Source organism: Sinocyclocheilus grahami, unplaced genomic scaffold, assembly GCF_001515645.1.
Source record: "Sinocyclocheilus grahami isolate Dianchi unplaced genomic scaffold, SAMN03320097.WGS_v1.1 scaffold106.1, whole genome shotgun sequence".
In the NCBI taxonomy this organism is placed as follows: Eukaryota; Metazoa; Chordata; class Actinopteri; order Cypriniformes; family Cyprinidae; genus Sinocyclocheilus; species Sinocyclocheilus grahami.
The window spans coordinates 80,970-91,842 of NW_015505285.1; the positions used below are offsets into that span (position 1 = coordinate 80,970).

Consider the following 10,873-nt stretch of genomic DNA (forward strand, 5'->3'; position numbering starts at 1 on the left):
GGACTTTGAAGCAAAAGTCATAGTTAATTGTTTGTTAATAGCGAGAATTGGACTTTAAAATAAAGTGTGACCCAATTTTGCTTTTATTTGACCTAAAACAGTGCATAACCTTCAAAGAAAATTTATTTGTCATTTAATTTATTTTGACAATATTATGTAGATATATTATGTTTGTCACAGTTTAATGTTTCAGATCATCAAACAAATTTAAATATTAGTAAAGGATAACACAAGTGAACACAACAAGCAGTTTTTCAATGAAGGTTTTTATTATTAAGGGAAAACAAAATTCAAAACTACATGGTCCTCTGTGAAAAAGTGTTTGCCCCCTAAACCTAATAACTGGTTTGGCCACCCTTATCAGCAGCAACAGCTGCAATCAAGCGTTTGCGATAACTTGCAATGAGTCTGTTACAGCGCTGTGGAGGAATTTTGGTCCACTCATCTATGCAGAATTGTTGTAATTCAGCCACATTGGAGGGTTTTCGTTCATGAACCGCCTTTTTAAGGTCATGCCACAGCATCTCAATAGGATTCAGGTCAGGACTTTGACTAGGCCACTCCAAAGTCTTCATTTTGTTTTCTTCAGCCATTCAGAGGTGGACTTGCTGGTGTGTTTTGGATCATTGTCCTGCTGCAGAACCCAAGTTCGCTTCAGCTTGAGGTCACAAACAGATGGCCGGACATTCTCCTTCAGGATTTTTTGGTAAACAGCAGAATTCATGGTTCCATTTATCACAGCAAGTCTTCCAGATCCTGAAGCAGCAAAACAGCCCCAGACCATCACACTACCACCACCATATTTTACTGTTGGTATGATGTTCTTTTTCTGAAATGCAGTGTTACTTTTACACCAGACGTAATGGGACACACACCTTCCAAAAAGTTCAACTTTTGTCTCGTCAGTCCACAGAGTATTTTCCCAAGCCGAGCCTTTATGTTCTTTTTGCTCTGCAGCGGTTTTTGTCTTGGAACTCTGCCATGCAGACCATTTTTGCCCAGTCTCTTTCTTATGGTGGAGTCATGAACACTGACCTTAACTGAGGCAAGTGAGGCCTGCAGTTCTTTGGATGTTGTTGTGGGGTCTTTTGTGACCTCTTGGATGAGTCGTCGCTGTGCTCTTGGGGTAATTTTGGTCGGCCGGCCACTCCTGGGAAGGTTCTCCACTGTTCCATGTTTTTGCCATTTGTGAATAATGGCTCTCACTGTGGTTCGCTGGCATCCCAAAGCTTAAGAAATGGCTTTATAACCTTTTCCAGACTGATAGATCTCAATTACTTTCTTTCTCATTTGTTTCTGAATTTCTTTGGATCTCGGCATGATGTCTAGCTTTTAAGGATCTTTTGGTCTACTTCACTTTGTCAGGCAGGTCCTATTTAAGAGATTTCTTGATTGCGAACAGGTGTGGCAGTAATCTGGCCTGGGTGTGGCTAGAGAAATTTAACTCAGGTGTGATAAACCAGTTTTAACAGGGGGGCAAATACTTCTTCACACAGGGCCATGTAGTTTTGGATTTTGTTTTCCCTTAATAATAAAAACCTTCATTTAAAAACTGCATGTTGTGTTCACTTGTGTTATCTTTGACTAATATTTAAATTTGTCTGATGATCTGAAACATTAAAGTGTGACAAACATGCAAAAAAATAAGAAATCAGGAAGGGGGCCAACACTTTTTCACACCACTGTATATGCATATAAATGCTGGACTTACTTGCAGGAGGTCACTCAAGTCCAGCAGCATGTCTGAGAAAGTGCATTAAAGAAATCATACAGAATGGAATTTGACAGACAGTTTTATCCAAAGGCCCTTACAGTGCATTCAAGACATTTAATTTTCAAATGCATGTATTTTCATCGAACCCATGACCTTTACTATTTAGTCTAATACTCTAGGTTTTGCGCAATAATGACCTAAGAGGAGGTTATATCTATAATTAAATTGATCAGTGGTGTGTCTGAAGGTTTTGTGGATGGGCTCTGTATTCTGATTAAAATATATATATATATATATATATATATATATATATACATATAAAACAAGACACAGAGACAGACAGGAAACAAACAGAGGGATTTTGGTCAGGTTTGGTCTCTTTGCTTGACATTTTCCCTCACTGAGTAAAGCTCCTCTGAACCACCACCCCGTGAACCCTGGAATTCCCCGTCTCCCAGCAACCGAGTACTCTGTGTCCATGGAGACCAGAACACCTGTCCAATCAAGACAAAGTGTATTAAAACATCCCATTAAAAACGTCATTGTGGGATTTTCAGTCACCATGGCAGCAATAAGAGATAATCCTAAATTGCGGGATTATGGATGGCCCTGTTAAATTCATGATCATTTTTTTAGGATTTGACATTTCCAGGGAGAAATCTCACATATAGCAAAAACCAACTAATGTTTTCTCTAATCACTTTACAGATAACATTTTACAGAATTTACAGTGTTTAGGTGTCAACATAAAATTACAGATACTGTAAAACACAAAATAATATAAAAATAAGTCAAGTATAAAAAAATTAGTTAAGGATAAAATGGGAAAACAGCTACAATAATCAACAAACTCAGTCGGATTGGTGTTTTAAAGCTAACCTGAGAGCAAGAAACCATTTCGGAGGCTGACATTTGGAAAATAATTCTAGTTGTTTGGCTAAATTTACCCTTTCCAGTGGAGATTGAGACCAACAATACTTCTCTCTCTCTCTCTCACTCACACACACACACACCTCATCCTCCTGGGTAGAAAGTGAAAGCTCTCTCATGAGTTCTTATGTAACCCTACCAGACGTCTGACTGAACATGTATGTTACGTAATCTCAGAGAGTCGGAAAGATACACACGGTCAACTTCTGTTGCCTCTATTTATGCATTTTTGGACAAGTGAAAGCGAGCAGCATCGTCCCTGAAAAACCAAATGCACACATATGTGAGTGTCATTTTTAGACTGTAGAAGGCATATGAAAGCTGAATAAAATCACCTCATACTCAAGTGTTTTCACATGTAGAGTTTATATAACAGAATAAACTGGGCAAATTAAACATCCATCCATCCGTAAACATGTCAATGTTATTGATTGCACCTCATACTGGTGGACTGAACGTTTTGAGTAGCTTACCACTAGAAAGACAACACATTCATTCCCACTTTACATTAAAAGTAAAATGAATCCATAAAGCTTTTATTTAGATCTATTTGCTCATTTTTATTGACCAGAAATGATCATGATCCGGATTTGAACTTGCGCAGCATGAGGCAAATTGCTGGAGGATGTGCACTTACTGCCAGGCTTTGTCTCCGACCCCTACAAGATTATTAAAAACAACTCAAACTATAATAAACTAAAGCAGGGTGATCCAGTCAAGGTTTTTTTTGTGTAATGCAGTCCTAATGCAGTCTCCTGAGAGACACATCCTGCCTTATTTCCTGCCTCACTTTGAACGCACATAAACACCCTGAAAAAGCCAATTCTAATACAAGCGAGATCCCGTCTCGGACACCAGATGAGGTCTTGATGCAGCGTAGGCTAAACAGGAAACTGATAATTTTATACACATAACACACTAAAGATAACAACCTGTGTTAGACTTCGACTCAGTGAGTCAGAGTGAGAGTGTAGGATGATTATTACAAAAATAATCATGAGTGTTCACACACAGGGGAACCAAGGCTATATGACTAAGCATCAGACGCTGTGAGAGTTTGTGTGCGGTGTGGAATGCAGACAAACGTACGTGAGGAGACCAAATCAAGACGACTGACTAATACCATTGACTATCAGCTCCTGCGGTGGACCCCTCTTGCTCAACCTCTCTTCTTCCGTCCTGCTTCGTTTTCTTTCTGTGAAACGCAATCGGAGTCACTTCATTTCTTCTTATTCCATTCTTCTGCAGTCTCTCCTTATATACATTTGCAGATATATACATCACAATTATGTAAATTAGGAGCTGTGAACTCCACTAAGAAAGATGATAAATGAAGAGTATAGTGTACAAACTATGCAGAGCAATACTGGAATACTCCTTACTAAATACTACACAGTATACACTGTGTATACTGACTACTACTACAAATAGTATGCATAAGATTAAGCATTATACACTTACAAATGTTTCAAAAAGTAGTATACTACACTGTTATCACATTATTATCATTGTGAAAGTAAAAATGTTATTTTTTGTTGTCCACTAAAATAAAAACATTAGTATCTACCTCCATTTCATTTATCATACTGGAAATAGGTGGTCAAGACAAGCACATTGCATTGTGGGATACAGTATTTTATGCAGTGTGCTCTGTTGTAACCTAAGCAATTACCAAATGTACTAGGCTGTCTGGGTATCTGTATACAGTGCACAGTACACATATTACAACTTTAGGGATAGTAAAAGTAGCATGTTAAGGTGAGGTCACATCAGCGAGATTTCTACAAAAATGTATGAATTTAAAAAAGGACCACCACACTACTCGATCAACAAAGGGTTAAATTGAGATTTGTTAGGCTAGCCCTCCTAGCGGCCATAAAATGTATAACTTTGAGATGGAAGGATTCTAAACCACCTTCTACCTCTATGTGGATTAAAGAAGTATCATCTGATATACCTTTGGGAAAAATTGCATTTTGCTTGAAAAGACGTCAAGATTTGTTTGTCAAATACTAGGGTAGTTTCCTTTCTTATTTGGGCATAACAGGACAGAATGACTAGATATCATCTAATTTTCCTGTTTAATTTTATTTACGGGTTATTTGTGGCACTATGGGTTGGAGGTCTGGGGTATGTTATAGGGCAGTGTATATGGGAATTATATATTTAGATTCTGTATCTTGTATGTTGTGTTTAACTTGGAAAACCCCAATAAACAATGTTAAAAAAATAAAAAATAAAAGAATTTTAAAAAGGACAAATGGTCCTTTGTCTACAGGCAATTTTGTAGCAATATATGCAGCACATCTCACACAGAAGACACTTTCAAACCAAGCAGCTTTCTGTTGGTCAATGCAGCGAAACAGAATGGCCAATTTGAACACGTTGTAATATCTGTTTGGGGAAAACCTTTACCTCACACAAAATTCCTAACCTCATTGATTCCAATTGAAATGGCCCACTTTAGTATGTTTTTGTGAACTTAGCCATAATATCTTAGAAACTACCAGACAAAACATAGGAGTGCCATCTTAAATCCCACTGGCCAAATGCTTAAAGACTGACAGAAGGATAACAGGTCGTGGAAACGTCAAAATAAAGTTGTGTTTACATAGCCTGTGACTTGTAACATTATGGTGGGATTGGGAACAGCTCTAAAGTGTAGCAAACACCTTACCATCATAAACTTGCACCCTGACCTAGAGCAAAATCAGATTGACACAAACTCTGATGCATCACATTATTTGAATATTTAATCATACTTCACTTTCTCACAAACTATATCTGTGTCTTATCCTTAGAGGATGAACTACAATAACAAAAATATAGCAGACATTTTCCTTTCTCTCTAAAAGCTTCCATCACCTCATGGCCAGAAGGATACGAGGTGTTCCCTCCGTTCGGCAGACGAGGTAGAGACAGGCGGCGATGACATGGGATGATTTGCGCCCTCTGGTCAGATGCTTGCAGAGGGCCATCTTGTAAAAGTTGAAGGCAGTGTCCAGACCGTGCTGATTCATTTGAAGCTGATGACCAAGATGATTTATCTGTCGCTTAGCTGAATGAAACAACCAAAAGATCACAGTCAGGTATTTTGACAGCATATTTACAGCAGATTTAGTTACTTTAGAAGTTAATAGAGGAAACACACAATAGTAAACAGGGATTGTAGGTGGGGGGAGTGGATGTACAGTGCTCTCTCCCACCTTCAATACCACGACTGAGGTGCCCTTGAGCAAGGCACTGAACCCCCAGCATAAATGGCTGCCCACTGCTCCGGGTGTGTGTTCACGGTGTGTGTGTGTTCACTGCTGTGTGTGTGCACTTTGGATGGGTTAAATGCAAAGCACTAATTTCGAGTATGGGTCACCATACTTGGCCACATGTCACGTCACTAAGTCACTAAAAGCCCCTGGTTTGGCCTTCTGGGGATTGAACAAAGAATCTTTGGGTTACCAGTTCTTCCTAAGCGAATATGAAACTGAAGTAGCGACAGATCTTTTCTTCCATATTTCGAAGTATGTATATTCAAGTGTAACAGATTAGCAGAAAAAAACTATAAGGTGGGGAAATACATTTTCACTATGTTTCAGGAATAAAATGTTGTATAAATCAGGAGAATGACATGTGAACAAACCCTTAAGGATATGGAAATGAATAAAACTGGTGTTACTAAAGAGGAAAATTCTGCCTCAGTGCAGGAGAAACCAATACATTTTAGATACGTAAAATGTGATAAATGCTTAAATATCTATTTTGGATGTTTTTTTCCACTAGTCTAAAAGACTAATATCTATCATTCAATCAAAAAAATTTGAGTGTATGGGGGGGGGGACAGTTTTGCCTGTAGTGCTTAGCTTTAGGCAAAATCAATTACCTGAGACATCCTCCATACATCACCAGAGAGAGGTGTATCGTTTGAACTGAAATGCCCAGTTATGACAAGGTATAAAAAAAATATTTAAAAAAATAAAAATTAAACCTGCATGGATACTTCTTTCACAATAAGATTTTAACACACATTTAGAAAGCAGACGAGGTGAAATCTAGTATAAATATGGTGAAGTAATTTTTGTGTGTTATTTTCCTATTCCAGCTGCAGTGGACTACAAGTAATGTTTTTAAAGTGCCTCTACTATTTTTAAAGTTAACACCAAAAACTAATAGTTTAACCATAATCAAAATACTTACAGCAATTATGTGTACTTTGTAACTTCGACAAAATTACTACAAAATATAGGTTTATTTCGATTCTGTATGAGCACCTGTGGATGTGCTGTTTGAGAACAGTTATGAGTCTTTTAGAGTGGGAGGAGAGCATCTTCAATCTGAAAGCAGGTCTGTTTATACAGACTCAAGATCTCACAGAGCATCTTTTGTTCTCTCACCACACACAGATAGTATAAATCTCGATGCAGACATGAGGCCATTAATCGCACGTGTACATTCCCACACACAGACACAAATAAAGTGGCCTCTGCAATTCCCTCCCAGCACACACACAGACCATACGGTTGTCTGACCAAACTGATTCATCGGTTAATACACAAAAGCACATAACCGCACCACACCTTCTGACTTCTCAGGCTTAGTAAGCTTCTTTGGAAAACAACCATTACCATCTGGCTGAAATGAACCTCACACACTTAACTTGAAACCACATTACACAAGCCTACAGTTTCCAAAGAATCCCCCTTTCTTAAAAACAAAGAACGCATATACTTAAACATCTTGCTCAATCCAATCATGTTGTTCAATGGAATGGAACATTATACTGACATATCTAAAACACACAATACTCTACAAGTTGTAAATTGTCAGTGACACATAGTAATGTCTCATAATCACAGGAAATCAGTTTTGAAATGCTTTGGCAAACTTAGGAACTACATATTACAAAAAAAAACAGTTTATACCTTTAAATAAAGACAACAGACTTTACAACGATACCGATATAAGTCAAAGAATAAATTAACATCTATAGCTCTGTATGAAGGAATCGAGACAAAGCTCTTCAAATTTTTAGATTACAAACTCTATGAGAAATGAATGAAAGTCATGTAAAGGGTATAGAGATACCTTAAGCATGTCACAAAATCGAAAAGGTTAGTTAAAAAGTTAACCCTTAAGAAATTTGGGATCACTATAATTTTTTTTTCAGAAAGACATTCATACTTTTATTCAGCATGGACAGATTAAAATGCAGAAAAAAGCCGTAAAGTCATTTATAATGTTTAACTAATTATTTATATTTTAAATAAACACTACAGTTGAACTTTCTATTAATTAAAGAATCCTAAAACATTTTTCACCTTCTTGCACAACTTCAAACAGTTGTTTTTAACATTGATAAGAAGACATGTTTTTTTGAGCACTAAATCAGCATATTAAAATGATTTCTGAGGGATCATTTGACACTGAAGACTGGAGTTAATGGCAGCTGAAAATTCGGCTTTGTCATCACATAAATAAATAAAATACATTAAAATGGAAAACAGATATTTTAAATTGTTATTATTTTATGTCTAATCAAATGAATGTTGCTTTGGTCTGCATGGGAAACTTGCAACAAAAAAAATAAACCTTTCCAAACTTTTGAATAGTAGTGTCTATACTTTCTGACTGTCGCGAAGGGTAAACAAGGGCTTGATGAATGGCATATACTGTACATGAACGCTCACCATTCTGCAGAGTGGCAGCTCTGGACTCCCTCCCAACCCCAGTGTGGAAGTTTCCTCCCAATGATGGCACATTTCCAGATGCTACAGCAAAGCAAAAAATAAAATATATTAGTAAAACTAATATTATGATGACAGGAACACACACATTTCATAACCAAGCTGTAAACTTGTTCTTTCAGTTTCCTCTTTTATTTGTCATAATGTATTTTTAAATGAAATTTTTCTTTGTTTTTAATATTTTTATGTTATTAAATACACTTTGCATTACCATTGTGCAAATAAACCTGCCTTGTCTAGTACTCTTCAGCTTACCCAATACTTCTAAAGAATAATCTTAGAAGAAAGGTAAAAACAACACCCATATTTAAATCTAATATTAGCCAAATGTAGATGAGCTGTTGAAAGTAAGCTTTTACTATCAAAGTCTTCATTCCAGGACATTATTTTTAAAAAACTTGACAGCCACCTGCTGTTTGAAGATGGTACTGTCGTACAAAACAAAAACCCTTATCCCATTTAAATTTTAGTTTTTAGAGGAAATATCTGTATGTATTTTTCAATTTTATTAATTCGATTATAAACCATTTTCCCCCATTTGATTTATAACAGCAGGTAATTAAAAAAAATATGCTATGTACAGAATTATCAAAACTCTAGGAAGGTTATTAAATTTAGAAAAGATTATTCAAATGTAGAAATTTTGTCCAAGACTAGAAGTTTCTTGAACGTTTCATAAAAGTATAAGCAGATTGTAATAGTATAAAATATCTCACAGGCTGATAGTCGACTGAGAGAATATTACAGATAATTCAGGAGATTATTTACAATTTAAGAGAACAGTTTGCAGTCAAGGTTCCTAACAGCAACCCTTTCTAACTGAGGCCTCCATTTGAACATTTCAAACAATAATTGCAAACACTTTCTTATGTAATTCCTTATGTTAAAGAGACTGAGACAAACAGACAGACAAATAATAATACAAGACGTAACCATATAGCTTTTATTTGGTCTGCCCCTCATTCTATGTACATAGAACACATTGATTATTCCTTCATTTATATATTAAAACAAATTAAATTTACTGCAAAATTGGCCTTGTTTGGAGTAGATAAACCATCACTCACAGTCACCAGCAACAAACTGGCCAACGGCGGACGATCCTCCTCCACTGTTCTCCACAAAGGTTACCTCAGAAACGATGATGTTGTCCTCCAGCACAGAGCCGCAGCCCATGCACACAGCATCACCCCGGGCCTGGTCCACATCAATGTCCGTCCCCCCACAGTTCGTACACTTCCTCATGGTCACCACCAATCAGCACACTGGGAATGATCTTTACATGCATGTAAAAACACATCACAGAGAGATCACAGAATTAATCCTAGGTAGAGCTAAGTTGAACGGCATCAATGGCAAACTGAGAAAGCACTTATGGATAGAGGACTCGGAAGCAGTGATTTGAAGTTAAAAACATCTTAATAATGTATTTGTTTATTACAAACATGTGATGGACTAGAGTCGTGTGTATTGTGATGTGTTTATCAGCTGTTTGGAATTTCATTCTTATGGCACCCATTCACTGCAGAGGATCCATTGGTGAGAAAGTGATGTAATGCGACATTTTTCCAAATCTGTTCAAAATTTTAAATTTCAATTTTTGGGTGAACTACGCCTTTAACAACAGTTATTTTATTCTGTTCGACAGTGCTAGCTTTAAAGGGTTAGTTCACTCAAAAATGAAAATTCTGTCATTAATACTCATCCTCATGTCGTTTCAAACCCGTAAGACCTTCGTTCATCTTCAGAACACAAATTAAGATATTTTTAATGGAATCGGAGAGCTGTCTGACCCTGCATAGACAGCAACGCAACTGAAATTTTGAACGAATCTTTAATGTGACTCAGGAAGAACGAGTCGTCTCGGGGAGTGATTCGTTCAGTCGCGCATGCGCAACATCCAATAGGTTCTGTACTGGAATTAGTCAAATAGTTCACCTGGTTCAAGTCTTCGAGTTTTTCCGAGTCATTCGTTCATCACATGACAGCCCCATAAGTTTAACCAATGCAGTCTGAGCCGGAAAGAGACTTAATAATAATAACCAACTCTTTATTACCTTTGTTACAACATTCAGTGTTATGGAAAAGAACCATAATGACAGAAATTCACACATTTATAAACTGTAAGAAATAAAAAGCTACAAATTGAGACCTGAAACGCATCACGTAACTGTAAGAGTAAATAATAATTATAATAATGATGATAATAATAATAATAATAATAACTATGCACCCTTTGTAAGGAAGCTTGTAAATTAACTAATTTCTCTATCCAATGCTGTCACGTCACGTGACAAAATAATGAATGATTCGAAAAACTCGAGAGGTGAACTAATCGATTCTCTTTCCGGCTCAGACTGCATAGGTAAAGCTTATGGGGCTGTCACGTGATGAACGAACGACTCTTCACACAACACAGGGCACAGACTAGAATTATTATGGATTTCTTAAGGGACACAGGGGTTTTTAATAGAGTATGAAGAGTTATAGG

General features: G+C 36.9%; 1 protein-coding gene across 1 annotated transcript in view; it reads right to left on the reverse strand.

The window, feature by feature from the left end:
- brf1a (BRF1 general transcription factor IIIB subunit a) overlaps positions 1–10,873 on the reverse strand; it is a 39,374-nt gene that overhangs the window by 25,764 nt on the left and 2,737 nt on the right. The window contains exons 2-5 of the mRNA XM_016276694.1: positions 9,450–9,658; positions 8,326–8,406; positions 5,529–5,702; positions 1,712–1,743 (exon numbers count right to left, since the gene is read on the reverse strand). Coding sequence (XP_016132180.1) covers positions 1,712–1,743; positions 5,529–5,702; positions 8,326–8,406; positions 9,450–9,627 — 465 coding nt within the window. The 5' untranslated portion in view covers positions 9,628–9,658. The remainder of the gene's footprint in view (positions 1–1,711; positions 1,744–5,528; positions 5,703–8,325; positions 8,407–9,449; positions 9,659–10,873) is intronic.